The sequence below is a fragment of the Megalops cyprinoides genome, chromosome 24 (genome assembly GCF_013368585.1).
Source record: "Megalops cyprinoides isolate fMegCyp1 chromosome 24, fMegCyp1.pri, whole genome shotgun sequence".
Classification (NCBI taxonomy): Eukaryota; Metazoa; Chordata; class Actinopteri; order Elopiformes; family Megalopidae; genus Megalops; species Megalops cyprinoides.
Genome location: NC_050606.1, coordinates 12177150 through 12196561, shown reverse-complemented (window position 1 = coordinate 12196561; position 19412 = coordinate 12177150). Strand labels below are relative to the sequence as shown.

Genomic DNA, 19412 nt, shown 5'->3' with positions numbered 1-19412 from the left:
GCATATGGAGACCTATTTAGCCCTGCTGCTGGATTAGGTCAATTATTATTGCAGAGCTTTACTGGTTTTTTGCGCATTCGGTCAAGATTACAAGCTCTGCGGACACGGTCTTTTAATGCGCTGTCGTTTCCTGACATACTTCACTTTAAGGTAACAAAACGCCGCTATTAGCACCTCGTCGCAGGCGAGATTTATGGGCCGCCGTTTCATGCACGCTTTTACCGTGGGCCGAAAAAGGACCGCCCGTGTTGTCGTCACTGTTCAAACACCGCCGCTGCCGGCGTTGCCCCCGGTGCCAATAATGACGGCTGCCGGAGGGGGGGAAAAAGAGAACGAAAGCCAGCGGTTCATGCTTCTCGTCACTCGCCCCCGCCGCCCGCTTTTTTCCACCTCTCGCCGCCCGCGCCGGCTGCGAGGAGACCTCGGCCCGCACCTGCGGGGGGAAAAACATCTGCGTCCTCCTTGGCTCCACAGCGCGGGTTGACATCACAGCTCCCCACCACCCCCCAGTCACATGACCGGCTTCTCCAGCCACACTGGAAAAGCGGGGACGGAGGCTGCGGGCCTGATTTTATGGCGTTTTAATTGGCTCCCGTGGAAAACGCCCAAGCGCCGTGGCTCACGAGGCCCACCGCTTCCTCAGGAGGCACAAACGGGGCCCTTTTTTCCTCTTTTAAATTAATGATGCAAGTAATCGAGGGCTTCAGGTGCTTCCATACCCGCTGCGAGCTGGAATGACACCTTCCCTTGACATCTTCCATGCATGTGCAGGTGCTGACCATCCAACAAATTAATGTTTCTGACACAAAAGAAGTAGTGAGTACAAACCAGCAAAGAGTCCCCTGCAGGTTTAATGCACCTTTTCCCAGCTTTCCAGTAAAGGAAAATCTGAAAAAGGAGCGGTGTTAAATGAGACACTATAAAAACAGTGGCCTTGTATGTACGGGATACAACAAATAACTGAAAGCTATGGTGTGGGTGCTGCGAAACAAGTGCCATATTACTTCTGTGTTCAGCTAAACTTGTGATTATTTCCCCCTTGATTCATTAACAATTTACCACTCCTGTGTGTCTCACTTTGTCAGGTGTATGCAGAGCAAACCACTGGTGCTTTTGCGCCATCTAGTGGTACTTTTAAAGAACGTAACGTTTGCGTCCACTATAGCTGTATTACATTATATCACATTACATTACATTCATTTAGCAGACGCTCTTACTCAGCGAGACTTCCAGCACAATAGAACATAAATGTATCCATCATCTCTGTAACATACCATCTGTTAGTTACACTTAAACTCTGGGTATATTCTGGCACAAACAACTGATCCGAAAGTAGCTTTAAAAAGTTTGGAAAACTATGATTTAGTGTCAGTGGATGGGATCACCAAAATCCACAACCACAGTAAAAAAAAAAAAAATCAGCCTGAGCTAGACTCCAACATCAGCTTCATTATGATCCTCATGTCTCCAACTGTGTGGTTGGTAGTGACACTTTATTACCCATTTTCACTTTTTTATTAATGGTTCAAGCTAACATTCATAAAATGTTCTTGCATTAGATAAAAGGAATTCTTGTGTTTTATATTGATTAATTATATTTTGTATTAATCATTGCTAAACTAGTGTGATTCATAAGTACACAGCTGCCTGTTCTGACTTCTTAAAGTGAATCAACAAAAAGCTCCTGCAACTTTGACTCTGTCCCAACAGGTTTGAAAGGGAATAAAGCGACATCACATGGTTCTAACTGCACCACTGACCTGCTTATAAACTAGCCCAGCACTAGATATCCCTGTTGCTGAAACAGCAGATGTGTATTCTATTCTGAAAGACAGATGTTGGGACAGAGGTAACATCTCACTGAAATACTCCTAGAGATGGCATTCAGCACAGGTATTATTCTTTGTTGTACTTATCTATGTCAATGGAATTGGCCTGTGTGTATTATCTTTTGTATTATCATGTGCCAAAGTTTGGGTCAGCCAGCCAGATGTCCAGTTTCCATACCCCTTATCCTCCACTCAGTCACACTATGACTCACCAGTTTAACCAATCCTAATTCAGAGTCAATCGAATTTTATGGTAATCTGACTATATTTTACACACCTCAATCATGCGGAAATTTGTTCATGCTAATTTCATCCCGTAGACAAACCACCTTTCTACCCACGTACACCTTCACCCAGACACAAATATGCAAGCGTAATGATAGAAAATTACAATAAAAGTCTTGCCAAATTCTTCTTTGTCGCCTCCTACGTTTATTGAACCCAACAGGCTACCTTTCTTTGCCAGCAGCCCGGCGGTCATGTGACCTGTGGATTTCCTCAGCCACGCCTTTGGTCTCTGTTCCAGAAGAAATGTCCACCCAGCACCCCTCTCACTGACATGGTGCCACTAGATGGCGGAAGTCTGTCAAAAACGGATGCTTTACCCCTTTTCCGTGGCTGAGCTTGTCATTACCCATGTCGAAATACAGTACGTATTATAGGTTTTTAGGCTAAACTGTAAAAGGGTAACGGGGAGAGGAGTAGTACGGGAGTGCTATAAAAGAGGCCACAAACGTTAAGAACTGAACTTATTGAAGGGATGATTGAATATCGTTTACAACCGTATTTTTTGTATTTGTATGTGTGCTTATGCTCTTTTTTGTTAAGTGGACATCGGATCTATTTTTTTTATATATTTTAAATTGATGGTCCCACCTTGATGTAAGAATCAGGCCTGTATCTTCATGAACAACTTACACATTTGCACATACCCACAGTATAACTTAAATTATAAAGTGTTTGTTTAAAAAGCCAAGCCAAAATTTGACTTTGAAAGCGTTAACCTCAGACAGTGCAACTGACAGGCGACGGGCGGCAAGCATCCGCTTCACATCGCGTGCGGTCACATAATTCTGAATTTGAGGGCTTGAATTGAAAATACTTTGGCGAGGACACGGACAACATGCTGCAGAATGATTTAGTCATGCAAATTTTACATTTTTAATGTAAATTTAAATTAATGTTAATGCAATTTAAATTTCCCAATAACACCAATATATCATCAACATTTAGCGTTTGTGTTCCCATTACGATGACTTTGATACCCTTTTTATATTAAATCTGGTCTAATGTGGCCGCTTACTGAGGCATCTCGCTGCCTTAGTGGATGCTCGGTACCTCCCAATAATTTAATGCAGTCGTCGTCGTGTGCAGTCAGCGTAGCGCGGCGGGCTGAGTTGAGGCCATTGCCCCGCAGAGGGTGTTGCCTGGCGCTCAGTTTTGGACTGTGAAGGTGGCTAATTGTTATGCACGCTCAAGATTCTGTCGCTGTGATTGTTTTGTTTAGGCTAAATACTAAACATCCGATTTGTGTCCCTTTTAACCTTTCGGATACGTAAGGCAGCCGTCACCTGGCTTCAGCCTGTAGTACAATGTCCCATCTTTGACACGTTTCCCGCGAGCTCCTCGCAAGAATATCTAGTTTTGTTTTTTTTCCCCCCAAATCAATATAAATGAGGATAACGAATGGGTGTGCAAGTGAAGTATACAAATATGTGTTTAATTTGGGCTTGCATTTTCTCCTCATGACACATCCTAGAACCCAATACAATAAAAGATCATGTAAAATTATTTTTGATTGAAATAGTCAAAGCATTGTCGGTTATGATACGTGCAGATTAGACAGATGCACACGTGCATTGTTAAATTTCACATAAATGTAGAAATATACGATGAACGAATTCCGTGCACTTGTAGATATCGTGAAAATGTGCATTGTGATATAATAATTCTAAAGCCATCCGTTAAATTTGCTTACTTTAATATGCGATTCCCACTCTTAGTTGGTCATTATATCATGTAAACTAGTTAAACGTTATTTATCTTGGTTAAAACTCTTTGCTGTACATCGATTTGATTTAAATTCGTTTAAAGGTAACGTTTTTCATCTGACCGTTCAACTGTTCAAATGGATAAATAGTGTACCTGTCAGTCTCCTCGCGCAACTGATTTTCGTGATGATACGGCAAGCATTAATGCATATCAATAGCGGGGAACCGTCCACTTCCCCAGACACCCAACATCAACGGCCACTTGACATTGTAAGGAAAGAAAGAAAACACCCTGCCTCTTTAAATAAACGTAACGGGAGATCTTCAAAAGGGATGTTTCCTTTGAAATTCTACCAGGTGATCTAGTACCACATCGGTTGTAGCCAAAAGAGGCAGCAACTTGCACCGCCGGGTCACTTACAAACACGTGGATCGGGAACAGCGGACGCAACGCTGAGCCTGCCAGCTCCGCAGTAGTACGTCTGCGACTAATTTCCAGAACAGCACGACCGCATCTGTGTTAGGAGGCCACACATGTTTTAAGATTACAAATGTTCAGTTGCACTCGGGATTAAATTTACTGAATGAGAATAAAGATTAGCCTATACCCAGTGGGAAAATGTGGTGATATGTTTACCATTTAAGGAATTCAAAGATGGCTCTATTTTGCTGTTTTTTTTTATTATTTTAATAAATATTGAAAGTACTTAATTGTTACTTTACTCAATATTTTCCTCAATTAAAACACTGACACGTGTTACATACATGCAATATCCTATATACTTGATTTTCATTTGTAAATGTAAGATTTTCATGTAACAAATACGTTTAAATTGTCTCATTTATGTGCAAACTCTAAAATCACCACCAGTAACACCAGTTACCGTATTGGTTTTATTTTCTTTTCCGCAACCAATATAGGAATGAACTTCGAAGATGACACTTGACCAGATGGGCGTTTTCGTGTAGGCAACGGAACGCACTCAATTAAATTCGTATTGCGTGATGTCAATTAGTTAACTGCATTGAAAGGGGTGCGCACCATTACTCGATTCCAACCTCACCCGAAGGCGGTGAAGCGTCTTTCTTCACAGTCATCCTTCCGTGAAAAAGGCTGGTAATTTATGTTGTAGGGTTGGGCCGTTTAATATTTTTAGGAAATGTCTAGAACGCTTCTAGAACTAGATACGATTGTTTTATGTTGAAAGGAATGCAATATTGCTAGTTGCATTATCTTGTAAGGTTATGGATACAGATTTATTCTAATTCTGATCACATTAAGGATTTTTTGTTTTATATCAATAATAATTATAATAATAGGTTTTATAATTTCATTCAGTAATTATAATAAATGTTAAGTAAATGTCTGAAACTAATACAGATAATTCCGATTAATCGTGCTCACAATTCATTATAATGTGAAATTTCGGATGGTGTTTTGGGGAAAAAACTTGGGCATGAGTACTGTGTCACAGTATTTTATGTTCAGATGCCATTTCGAAAACAGTCTAAAACAGTGCAACCGACATGGAGTAAAAAAACACGAACGAGCACCATACAAAAGAAGGGCAAAAGCAATTCACACATATATATTTCTATTATTTTAGCACCTTCAAACCAGGGAGTGAAATCCGGACAGGTTGTTATAGCTACCCAATCCACAGGGGTCCCGTGTCTATTTAAACCCCTCTGACCCCCCTTCTCCCTTTAAACAACATTATATATCACACACGGCATGCCGATGCTCACCAGTCCTAATGAGCAGTAAAACACTATCTTCTTGCAATTAGCTCATTCCTGTGTGTGTGTGCGTGTGTGTGCTCAGCCTGACTGACACAGAGAAAGAGAGCGCGAGAGAACAGTATCATCAGAATTCCCCCTTTGGCAATACGTGCTGATTGGGTCCCAAGAAGCGAGCTGCTTTAAACTTTTAATATTTGCCTCCCGTGTTCTGCCTTGACTGGTCGTGAAGGGCTGTCTCTCTGAAGCAAACTATCAGACGAGAGGAGAGATTTGGTCTGCATTGAGATTTTTTTTTTCATTGCAAACGTGTGTGTGCGCGCGTGTCTGTGTGCGTGCGTGTGTCTGAGGGGAAAAATGTTTTCCGAAACTTTTTTAAGGATGATCTACCATGGATGTTTCCTGTTTCTTTGTGGGCTTACGCATGTCATGGCAAGTTATCCTATCTGGTGGTAAGTTTTATTTTCATTTATACTTTACAAGGCTAGCATTATTTTGGCTTCAAGGCACACTTGTTTTACCCATAATAATGTTCTCGATTTTGCCCAGCTCAGTTTCATTAGTTATCTGTCTCGTTCTTAATTCTGTTAGCACCGACAGCGCGCACTTAAAACGTGATACCTGATACAGCACAGATATACATGAAGAGGTATCAGATGGCAGAGGCGAGCTGCTTTGATCCTGCTAGAAAACACTAGCTGAATTTAGCGCATAATAGTACAAGCCGAGATGAGCACTTGAAGGTAATTATTGCGCCAGTGAAGTGAAATTCTGTAAGCGGCACAGATAGCACTTCAGCCAATGAGGCTAAAGGCGAAAGAAGCGAGACGCCAGTGAACGTCAGAGACTGCTTGTGCAAAGTGAGAACATAATGCGTTCGTAAACCCGGTAGAAATTACACTGGCTCGCAGTTAAAAAGGTTTTGTTGGTGTTTGATGTTTTTGGGTATGTGTATCCGAAATAAATCAAAATGCGCCGTTGTGCTGTGGTTTGTCTTACGGACTTTTTCCCACTTGACAGGTGCGGAGTGTAGATAGAAGCGCGCAGGTTAGGAAAAGAAGACAAACCCAAACTGAAATTAATTCATTTTTTTTTTCTGTCGGACAATTATGATTAATCTGTATAAAAAGATTTGCTTGGTTTTGACGGATGGGTGCATTACAGTAGAACGTGAAATGCAATGTTGCCAAAGAGGTTTTCTCAAGTTGTTATTGAACAAGGCAGACTTATTGGCCGGTGGCAGGAGGAGGAAGGTTATGTGTTTTATCTTATCTGGCAAATCAAGCTACTGCAGTACATCGGCTTTGGCTCAAGTCTCTCTGGATGCCACCTATACAGCCAACTACAGAGTGACCGCGGAAATCGTCATGAAAATGGTTTCACTGTCACATTGCTCCGTGTGGTTGTAATCATTTCATTACAGGATATCAAAGTTATTTTTGTGCAATATCTAGACATATGATTAAAAAGCGTGAAGCTGCTAACGATACCCCGCAACAAGTATAGGCCTATGTGACCCATTTGGTCCTTAAATACGCAGGCCTGTACGTCCTATGTGCGTTTCGATATTTATTTATGAATTTCATGGGACTCAGACCATCAAAAGGCCATAAGGCCATTAAAATTGTGGGGGTGGGGGTGGGGATTCGAACATAAAAGGATCTCACGGACTTTAAGCCACTTACTTTAAATGGTTACGTATTTCGTGCGCACCTATTTTATGCAGTCATACTCATTTTGATGTGTAAAAGGGTGAAATTTATACAAAATTTGTTTCTTCGTTCTTGTTTATTCGTGCACCTGTTTGAAAGATTTTTGTGTTATGCCTTATCACCGCAATCAATACACTTACGTCGCTAAAGTAAAACAACATGAACCAAGCAAACTGAAATATCCATAAAGGCGGTGTGGCACTACAGACAGTAAGATGTTAACAAGCTCGTTAACAATATGGGCCGGGTTACCTAGTTATAATTAAAAGAAGGCATTTGCCAGTAATCTCCGTCACCTCATTACATATTCCTGCAGAATATAGCGTCAATACATGTTATTTATTCACCCATTTGTTGTTAATTATCCATTTTACTTATGACACTTATTTCCAAATTATCGATCCGTTGAGGGATGTGCGCCAACAGCTCGGGACACCTCGGCTTCCAGTTACTATATCATTATTATTATTACTATTAATTTTTAACGTAGTCTTTCTCTGAAGTAAACTATTAAAAATCGTAAAAATGAAATCAATTGTGTTATTTAAAGACAACTAATGGCTTGTTGAAGATTTTCTTCCGAGGGTCTAAAAAGTGGCTATAATGAAAAGAAATAACTCTGGCAGCGACACAGATCGGCGTGCTTTGTATGGCCTATAAAAGGAGCCAGCGACAGTTTTAAGACGTATACATTATTATTTGTCCTTATAGTCATTCGAAGATGTAGTATTCATCGGAAATATGTTGTCCATAATTATATGAATCGAAATATTTTAATATTTGGGGTCTGGGTGTCACAAAATTCCCATGCATTTCGTTACATTGTGTAGACAACGTATCAATTGTATTTAATTGTATAAATGTATTTTGCTGAAAAAATAAAATAATAATAATAATAATAATAACAATCATAATAATAATAATAACAGATTTATTGGATAAGAAATTGATAGGTAATGTGAAGTTCCCGACTGAAATGCATGTCTTTTTATTTTCAGGGTTACAAAATAATAATAACCCATAATAATAATGTTCTAATGATGATGATTACGACGAATGACGTAACTGTTAAAATAGTTTTATACCACGAAAAGAACGCATCATGTTTTTAAGCGTTTTCTTTCGAATATTACCTCTTTAGAATCTGAATACAAGGATGTAATGAGATAATGTGCAGTGCTTTCGCTGAATTATGTGGACATGGAGATTTTGGGGAATGTTTAAGAATAAAGCTCGTCCCTGAGTCGGCATTGCCTTGCGCTGTGCCATATTTGGATGGTTTACTGACCTGCACCCACTGCGGCGCTGGTAGGGTATTAGTCACAAGGACGCGGGGAGATGCCTCGCTCAAGCAACCTGCAACTTGCACAACCACGTCGCTTAATAACTCCTTGGCTCGATCATCATATGGCTTAGTCACAAAATTAATTTTGTCTATAAGGTGCGTGAGTCTGGGCATTTGCGTTTTTGAAGTGAAAGCCTCGAGATGTTTAATCTCGTGCGGAACATGTCGTCATAGCGGTACCTTAAAATTTTGCCATATAAGTACAGAATGTTTTCTTCCTTGTGGTAATATTAAAACGATTAATGGCTATTATCGTGACTATTTTAAATTGATTTCTTATATAAATATATATATATGGCAGTGTGGAACAAACTGGATTTACAAACTCGATGTACAAAAACATAGTATTTTCTGATATTCATCTTCATCGGTGACAGGACTGAGTTAAGTCAAAGCTGGAGTTGCCCAGATGATGTCATTAAGACCTTTTAAGATTCTTGATCACAGTAATCCTGGAGTCTGATTCAGCGTTCAACAACTAAAGTGGATTGCATTGTTACATCGTATTGCAATTGTCTGGGACAATTTATTCAACATTAGGGTAATTATTTGCAGGATTATATAGTTGTTTAGAGTAATACATTTACTTTTCAAACCAAATTCTCCATCCATATATCTTTACCAGCTTTAGCATTTGGAACAAATTCAATAGCAACTTTGAGGTTCCCAACTGAAGGTACTATTCTATAGCATCAGCTGGCATTCAACTCAAGTTCAGTAGGACCTTGAATGGCCTACCCCAGCAGACATAGGAATTCAATGCAATTACTTTAAGTATGAAGTTATTATTGTTCCTTTTCAGATTTAATGGGCTGATAACAAGGGCATAATTCCATGGCAAATGCTGAATAGCTCTATTCACATAACCCCTGCTTATTGCAAAGCCACCACAGTTTGGATCGATTTGATTATTTCTGATCACAGATTAGAGGCGGACAGAGCTATACAAGGCTAAATGTCCAAGGTATTTAGCAGTTTTATTGACATGACAGAGAGTACAAGTCAAAAGGCAATAAGATACCATATAATCAATTGAGGGTGTTGTTTTGTGACGGACATATGACATGCCATTTAATGGATAAAGCAGATTAAGGTACTATGCAGGCCTGTTGGCTCCTGTGATAGGTTGCAGAGTTTGTAGATTCTGTGGGCTAGGGAGGGTCAGATGTCATAATTACCTATTACCACCTAATAATACAAGCATTTATTAAGCAGAGTGACGAAACCCTGGTGTCATTCTTAAGTCAGTGTGCATGGCGTGGAACTGCTGTGATTAACACAGCACCCATGCCAAACAAAGATCCAGTCGGCAAACTCACCGTGCACATGTTACATCCAGTCATAACTTATTAAAATTAATTCTCCAGGAGGACTTACCAAAGTCTTAATGGTGACATTCTTGTAACAGGGAAAAGTGCACCCATGAACCCTGGTAGACAAAAACACATTGCCACACTGAGTCACAGGAAACTGGAGCAGTGGGGAAAAGCAAGCTGAGAGTAGCCATTCCAACTAATCCACCAAGCCCCTGACACACAGTTTTTCATGCTTATCAACCAGTAAAAGGACATGCCTACTTTTAAAGGTTACTCTGCTCTTCTTTCACTTGCTTGGTGGGCTCCAAGGTAGAGCCCGTTGACTATTTTGTGAGCTTGGATCCCCGAATGCCAAAACATAATGAGATGGCACTCAGTTCTGTAATTCACGAAGAACCCTTGTCTGTGTGAGAGAGAAGACATTTCTTCTGTCATTCTGCCTGACACTGTGCATTCTTTCTTAAATTTTAGTCCTTTGGAGTACACTGTAAGGTAGGCCCTTGAAGCAAAATGTTACAGAATCGAAAGTAAAATTGAGCTTTAGAACAGTGGACAGCTGTGAATCTTACTTTAAATATGTTTTTTTAATAACATTTTTAGAGTATAGTCTTTACTATAAGTGTTCTAACAATATGAAACCATTATTTAATAAGTCAGTTGCCATTGTTTTTAAATTACTCCTACCAACTCCTGTCACCTCAAGCCAGTACCATGTGAGCAGCAAGACAATGGTCCCACCAGGGCTGAAACACGTAACCGCTGTCGGTCATGGGTCTAGTGTCTGACACTTTACTCCACATTATGACCAGCAGATAGGCATACCAGTGTTCACCGTTTTTAGAGCTCAAAGGGTGGAAAGCATTTCACATTCTACGTCTGAACCTAACTACATAATGTTTTCTTTCAATATACCCTTTACCCAGAGTAAGATAGCTACAGTGCATCAATTTCCTCTAATGTCATGTTGTATAGACAGATGTTTACTGAAGCAGATGATAACCTGTTTATGAGCACAGCAGTGCTACCTCTTCTGAGATTCGAACCCGCAGCCTGGCTATGAGTTCAGTTCCCTGACCATTTATGCGGAATCTGTTTAGCTCGCTGATGAGGGGGTCAGGATGTGAAATGATCTGGAGTACACGCTGTTTCATGGTGTCCAGAGAACAGCTGAGGGACAGTGCTCTGTGCAAACAGAACAGTTCTCCACATTGTTTTCACTGCCAGTGCAGTCATCTGAGAGAACGAATCAAGGCCAAACATGTTACACATTCTAGAGCAGTGAAATGAAAAGATGGGATGCAGCCACCTTTGATAGACCCAGAGTAGCACGCCTCAAAGTATATACATTTTGTGTTTCTCTCATTCTTCCCGACCTCACAATCAAGTGCTGCTGTGTCACAATCCTCAGTGGATTTCTGTAGGGACGTCCTGGGATTTTGGAGTCGGTAGTGATCAGAATTAGGCCCAAATCTGTATCAGCTGATATCAAAGCAGTGAACTCTAAGTTGCCTTAAAGGCAAGAAAGAGTGTGTCTAGATTTATCTAGTCTATAATTACTTTCTCTTTGACTTAGAATCTCATTTTGTTTTCCAAGTAATGGGCTGGTTTCTGGTAAAATTCATTTTTTTTTATTAATAGGGCCTTTAAAGTCAGATTGTGTTTCTTTTAGTTGGGTATCTTGCTTTGCAGAAGTCTCTTTGCTGGGGCTGTATCCATAAGTCTACCAAAACAGTGTAGTAAAATAGCCTCTATTGAACGAGACTACTCTGCAGTTGATACGTCGCTGTCGTTTAATGGCTCCGTTTGAATATGCATTGCAAAGCTTCTTGGGTTTTACTGTAGACACGTGTTGATTTTACTATTGACTGGAGTATGAGCAAAGTGTAATGACAGAGGAAAGCTTTGCCTCTTGAGTAACATTTATGTCTGCTGTCATTCCTGCTTGCACCACAGTGGCAGTGTGTTCTGGAAATTGTTACAGATTATTGAAATATGGATCTAAGTGTTATGGACTCAAATTATTGCTGGGCCACTGCTGTTGTACCGTTAAGCAAAGAAATTTACCTCAGTTGCTCCATTAAAAATCTGCAGCTGTTATTGGGTGTTAATGGGTCGGGTGTTACTGGGTGTAAGTGTGTGTGTGTGTGTGTGTGTGTGTGTGAATGATGTCATTCTATTTGCTACTCCCTCAGGAATATCATATTGGCTATGATATGTTGTATTTGTGTGTTATGATTGACTCCTTAAGTACTTCTTGTTGTATTCGAAAATGCAGAGTGTTCGTTGGTTAGAAAGCTACACTCGCTGTGGGTGTGAGCATCACATTGCACGTCTGGCAGATCCAGGAGGAGTGAGAAACCCGTGGGCTTGCCAGAGTGAAAAGGTATCTCCATTTCAGGAGTTGAAAAGATAATTAATATTGTGTCTTCGGCTCCTCAAAACACACTGCGGTTCATCGCATAGCAAGCTTGCCTTTCAACCAAACAGACTTGGCTGCAATCCTTTGACAAGCTGTCATTCTCGAGCGCAAGGTGGAGTGAACATCCACCATAGTTCTAACGTGCAGTACCCCACACGCATTTTGATCCGTCCGGTGAACGAGGGAGGACGTCCGTCCACTTTGGGCGGATTAATCTGTACCAGCTGGTCTGGATCTGTCACGGTCATCTGGTCAGATGGTCACAAACATGGAGAGATGCCAGCTGTTGTCCTGATGCACAGAGGGAAGAAGGTCTTTGTCCCTGACCATGTGTGGGGCACTGGACAATTCATTTGCAAAAGGAGGCCCAGCGTTCGTATGAAGAAAAAATCCTGGTGTGGTGTATCTGTTTAATTTTCAGTTGCATGTTAGCTGTAGCAGTATGAAGCCCATTGTGAGGATGCAGAAACAAAGAGGACCGTCCATCAGCTGCTTTCCCCTGATCGCACTTATAAGTAAGCAGACCAAACTACCGTGAATCAGCCAGATGTGGGCATCAAATGCAGCCAATACCCATGAACAATTTTAGCACGATCAGAGGCTAAAAGGATGAGATTAGAACATTGAGACACTGACAATTGTTGATGCTTTTGCCCTCCAGAACTTGGACTGGCCAACTCTGGCTTTGACTAAGAAAAGTGCACCTTTGAGTTTGATGTGATGTCATTAACAACTTATTGGAAACCAACTCGTTGTGCAGAAGCTCTTGAAACATGACTGAAAGTGCCAGAGCTGTCCGAAGTAGCTGACCCTTTGGACACGAGGGCTTGGAGTGGGCTAATGTATCCTAGCACTGCATGTCTGTTATGCTGCTGCTGGTCTTTTAGAAATACAGAACACACCATTGTCTTTTCACTGGACTAGGGTCATCAAAAACGCTATCGTGTTTGACTTTTTTTCCCACACGTTTTTCTCCTGACGCAGTGTTCTTGTCCTCCTTTGTGTAAATAATCGCAGATATAGCAGGCCTGGGTCCCTTGTTTTCACAAAGAGTTCTTGTCTCATCGGAGAGACCCAGATTAAATCAAGACCTCCACCTACCCACCAGCCATAGCTGACAAGCTGGATGGCAGGATTCCATCTGGTCAAAGCAACCAGCCTCTGGCAACAAAATAAAGCCATCAACTTCTGTGTTTATGATTTGCAATTGGCGGGCGGGTCACTGCACTGATCTAATCTGGCCTTGAGTGCTGCAATAGGATTTACAGCTAGACAAATACAGCGAAAGAGACACCAGTCAATATGTATCCGTATCCTCACCTTTGTAAGTGTGAGAGGTGGTGGTGCTTAATGAGCACCGAGGGATCAGTATATAACACACGGCACCGGCTCACTCCCACTGAATAAACTAGATATGGAAGGCATCGGGAGGTGGTGCACCCAAAAAGACAGTGCTGAGACCCGCTGCCAGCTGAATCGAGTTCAAGTGGGATTAGCGAGTGCTTCCCGTTAAGCCAGCGCCTTTTTAATCAAGCCGTCTTTATAAGACCTTTGTTGCAGCAAGCGAGATGCCATCCCTTTCAGTGCCCGTCAGGTATTAATGGGAACAATGCCGCTGCAGAGCTAAACTGCGGAAAAGGGCTCGGCCGGCATCAGAAGCGCGAGTCAGGCCTGTTCTCGTGCGGGGGGTCGGGCCTCGTGGTGTCGCCGAAACCGCGAGGGGCCTGCGACGGGCCCATGACAGGCCAGGATCGTGGCCATCTCAGCCAGCCCTGCTATGGTGAAGCACCCGTGTGTGAGGAGCGACAGAGAGAAATAAAAGGAGAGATAGCGAGAGGCTGTTTTTTCTTCTCTTTTTTTGGCACCCCACCCCCCCACCTCCTTTACCTTGTGCAAGACAAATACCTGGAGGTGAAAGCTCGCCGCGCATTCCTTCCCCCAAACATGCTCTCTTGATGTCAAAGTCAGCCCCATGGCCCCAGGGCCCACAAGTGAAGTGGTAATTCTGTGGTCCTCTGCATGGGCTTGCTGAAATATGCATTAAACCTGGGCTGGATCCACTTTAAATCAAAGGGGGGGGGGGGTGGAAGAAAATATCTGAGACTGGGAATCAGAGCTGAATCCTCTCCCTCTTTCCTAATTACAAAGGATCAAAAGCCCGGTGGAGTTAGCAGAAGCCGGGCGGTGCACCCGAAGAGAACGGCGCGCCGAGGCGTCGACGCGAGTCTCAAGCGGCGCTCGGCGAAGTCAGGAACTGCGTCGAGCAGACAGACACATGTTCAAATCAGCCCCGGCAATGAGTCACGCGCTGGTATGAAGGCTGTGGGAGTCGAGCGCCTTGCTGGGTCGTCGACGCTACAGGGGAGCTATGCAGAGTCCCTTTGGCACGGGAGAGCGGAATATTGTCAAACGGCTCACCTGCAGCGTCTGCAGATAAAGGGCCATGACATGCCATTCGATTACCTCACATTCCATTTTTAGTGAAAATGGCCTCCGCCCTCATATCTCTGTATGCTTATTTGGGTGTTTGCAATTCAAATATTTCCACAGTGACATACATGGCAGATGATAATTATATGGAAAACTGTGTATATGTAATTGTAGCTTGAAGTCCTTTTGAAGTTTTGTGGAAAAACAGTGTTTGTAAATGTTCCCTGGAATTTGTGGAGTTAGATATGCCAGTGACAGGTATTCAACGGATATATACATTTTTTGTGCATTTGGCCTGATACATTGCCAAGGTTTCATCGCCTCCTAAAGCAAACTCGGATACCTTTTAATTATATGTTAACAATCTCTGAGATTTATGTTAAATAGACGTTGCACTGTTGCATAAGGAACTAAGAAGTCAACCCTTTTCTGCAGAACAGTAGAGGTATAGTACCAGTGGTATCCTTGCTGCACCTGTTCATTTCACTCAACGCGCCCATCGGCTCAGGCTTTCATCCGGTCTTAGCAGTTTCCGCGTTTAGGCACATGCATTGGCGATTCCACAAAGTCGCTCTGCCAATTAATTATCAGATTTATCTTGGCTGCGTCGTTCACCTGGAAGCCGTCCACAGTTAATCAGGTTTGAAGTCACGCTACATCTCTCAGCGGCTCCGTTCCATCCGCACGGGCTGAGGCGAAAATGTTTACAGCCCCAAAAATACCGTTTTAGCGCAGTTAATTTAATACCGATTTTCTGGACGCTCACCATGTTTACACTGTGTAGATGCGAGAGGGTGTTGTAATGCAGACGCTTGCTCTGTTGTGCAAGGTTCCTAGGCACTTCGCGCCTCGGGCTATGCAGTGACCAGAGCCAAAGTGAGGTCAGTCTGTAATAGGAGTTAGCTAGTTTACAAATCTTCCCCCCTTTTTCTTGTGAGAAATCACAGACAGGAATAATTATCTCATTGCGGTTCTCATTCCTGTTCCATCTTGTCCAGCATTTCCTCTGCGGAGCCAGTTTAGCGAAGGTGTTCTCTCTGTCAAAAAATATGGAAACTATTTTTAAGTCAACCAGTCCGTTTACTTGTTTGCTGAAACTAAAGGCTGAATGAACATTTGCAGATAAACATTATTATGCTGAGATACCCAAATTACACAGTTGTCAGTTGAGACACACCAGGTCTAACATGCTGTAAGGATTTAGACTTTCTCAGTTTTGGGAATCCCCTCAGAGAGAGTTTTTGATTCACAGATTTAGTAATAGTGGGGTTGCATTGCATGAACTTCTGCCACTTTAGCCAACATAGCAAAAGGTAAAGGAAGAAAAGACCTCTGGGGAGCTGCTGTATGTATCTTGCAGATCAAGGGCACACGACAGAGGTAAAGACAAATGCCTCCCCATTATATCCATTATTTTTGACATTTGGTGCCATGAGCCTGTAAACAGTTCTGATTCATGTGATTAGTCGATCATATATTAAGTAAAAGAGCCTAGAAGCTGGTTGAGGCTTGCATTGCAGAAGATGGGAAGTTCTGGTATTTCTGACTGAAGAATGAGAGTTGCGGCGTGACTCAGGTTTATAATAAATCACGATTGTTCAATCGTAAAGGTGGCGCCTTTATTTCCTTTCGACAAAGGTTTCCAGGGTTGCACCACAAGGAAAGCCCTGATATTAGCTTTGGACCCTTACGGCCAGTAAGTTATGATTCTGTTGACCTCGACGCCCTGACCCGGCCAACAGAAGTGCAAAAGGTCTTCGTTCCAATCACGTTGTTTTCGGCAGCAAAGATTAGCACCTTTCTGTGTCTAACAGAGGAAACTCCACTGGAGCGCTGTCTCGCTGCTTGGAAATGGCTGCTTAGATGCAATTAAACGGAGCCAAAGGTCACCCTTAAGCATTGCTTGCAGTCAGCGGTGATTATTGCTTAACACAGCCGCGGAGGTCAAGAGACAGTGCACTAATTGAGTTGCGCAAGACTGCTCATACCTGTTCTGGTTCTAGACGACGACCTTGCAGGCACTTAAAGGAAAAATGTGTCCCCATATTCCTGTCACCACGGTGCATTCCCATGCAGGCCCTGAAATTACAGGGCAGTAGCAGCACTTTGAGTGCTGCAGTTGTACGCTAGTGTGATTGAACGGTCTAACGCTCCGTATTTAAGCTGCAGTCTTCATGGAGGTCAAGGTTTGAGTCCCCCCACTACCATGTTTGGGGCAGCAGTGCAGCATAGTGGTTAAGGAGCAGGGCTCATAACTTAAAGGTTGCCGGTTCAATTCCCCACTGGGGCCCTGTTGCTGTACCTTCAGGCAAGGTACTTAACCCACAAGTACCTCAGTAAATATCCAGCTGTATAATGGATAACATTGTGAAAAACACTAACCAATGTAATAAGAGCATCAGCTAAATGCCAGTAATGTAGTGTAATGCACCATCTGTACTACTGGTCAGGTAGGAAAGCGGCAAAGGATTTCCGAATCTTCCATGCAAAGTGGGCATCTCGTGTTTTCTGCATCATTTGGAAGCTTGGTGAAAGCAATTAGATCATCGTGACCGATTACCTCACAGGTTCAAACCACTTAGGGCCCAAGTCAAACAAAGGCCTCCGCTTTCTGCTAAGGGATCAGGCAAAGTGATGTATGGGTGAAATCCGGTCGTCGTCTCATCTCTCCTGCAGTAATTTGTTTTGATAGCGGCTGTCAATAACAGAAAGGGTGTTAACATATCAGAGAGCTAAAAGGATGATAGGTGAGGTCTATGTACACACGCTGAATCTGCTCATTGACACTCTCTGACACAAAGGAGCGGATGTTGCTTCCCCCCGCTGGTATTCGGCATTGGAACAGTCAGCCTTCTTCACTGATTGGACGGAACTGTAGCACTAATCCACCGCGCAGTGAATGGGTTTCCAAACTCGCACACACTCGCTTGCTGATAGACCAGATTATTTGTTCTCTTTAAGGCCCAGTGTATTGTACTGTTTATTCTTTCATACTGCAGCTAATTTTAGTGCAGTGTCTTGAGCAGTAATACCTATTCATGCTGTGAAAATTTGAATGGCCAGATATTTTTTTGTGTCAGTCAAAATCAGTTATACCAAAGATTTGAAAGGCCTGATTTAATTGAACTGAAAACCAAGTGTTTTGCCAGCCTGTACTGCACAACAGAAGCCACTTAAAGCAAACCAATTACAGTGTTGCAAAGCATGTGGAGCCATCCTTTCTCCCGCCATTTGCGCTCCTCTATCTCATTAGGTCCAAATGGACAGGATTTTACAGGCCTGCCTGGTAGACAGGTACAAAGCATTTGATACCGCTCTGGTGGGCCCTCTTGTCTTTTCACAGCATTATGGTGACAACAAGCATTGCTCTGGTCCAACTGTTGATACTATGAAAGTGTTGACAAGGGCAACACTGATACAATATTAAGAATCAGGGCTTGTAACTCAAAGGTTGATGGTTAGATTCCCTGCTGGGGCACTGTTAAACTTGAATTGCCTGGATAAATATCTAGCTGTATCAATGAGTAGCATGTAAAACTGAAAATTATGCAGGTTGCTCTGGATAACAGCATCTGCTAAGCAATGTAAAAAGTAATGTGGTGCAAAGTGTTGCAATGAAGGGGATGTGCAGGACTGTCCACTAACATACTACTAAATGTGCATTGACTAGCTGACCCCAAGGAACAACACACAGTCTCACTGCATGTGAGAAAGCCAGTGTTCGGTGCCCTGCGTAAACTAATCATGAAGTATTCTAACATTCTTACTTTGTAATTATTTACTGGAAGAATGGGGTTTCCCATGCTAGAAGCCACTGCATTAAATTGCTCCCGTTTAATTTATATCCATTAATTCTACAGTTGATCCTACATTTAATCCTTGGGCCAGGAAACAAAATATGAGCTGATGTGTTAAAAGAGGGCAAGATTACCTGCTGGATATATTTGGTTTTGAATCCAAAGTACACATAGTACTATAACTGCATTGATAATCATCTCCCAGCAATTATTCTGTGGTCACATTGAACTCCCTTCATATTTTAGAGCTGCATCCAGCAGTTTGTCCCCTAAGTCAACTACACAGTCAACAGCGGAAAGAGGAAATGTGTCAGACTGAAGCCACTGTCTTGCCAAGTTCAAGACTGCTAAATTAATGTTTTACTGTTGAATCCCTCCAGTATATATATAAAATAATGAAATCTTTTAATAGTTTTCACACTGAATAGCTCCCTGGCTGGCACACATTGTAAATACTGCTTTATATCCCGGTCTTCCAGACTGTTTATCAGGGTGTACAAGGCTCAACTGTATTTATTTACATGCTAGGCTTGTTGTGCCCTGCTAGCGCATGTATTACTTCAGATTTATTTATTTTCCCATGGAAATTTTCAGCATAATTTGTACACAGACAATTCACTGAATCTCCAGAGGGTTTCGAGGGACATCCTGTAATTTTTACCCTGTTCTGGCATCCTGGTGAATGAAGTCTACCACAGACTGATGGTGCTTTTTGTTTTTTTGTTTTTTCATTTGTTTCTCAAGGGGGGTACTTGGACATTCACAGACAGATGACCACAAATGCCCTCTTGGTAACTACCCTACATTAACTTTCAGTGGAACACGTCTGAGAG

The 19412-nt window shown here is 42.3% G+C and overlaps 1 protein-coding gene across 1 annotated transcript in view; it reads left to right on the top strand.

The window, feature by feature from the left end:
* Positions 1-5906: 5906 nt before the first annotated feature.
* Positions 5907-19412, top strand: part of wnt3a (wingless-type MMTV integration site family, member 3A) — a 31310-nt gene continuing 17804 nt past the window's right edge. Inside the window, exon 1 of the mRNA XM_036519015.1 lies at positions 5907-6012. Within this exon, the coding sequence (XP_036374908.1) occupies positions 5918-6012 (95 nt within the window). The 5' untranslated portion in view covers positions 5907-5917. The remainder of the gene's footprint in view (positions 6013-19412) is intronic.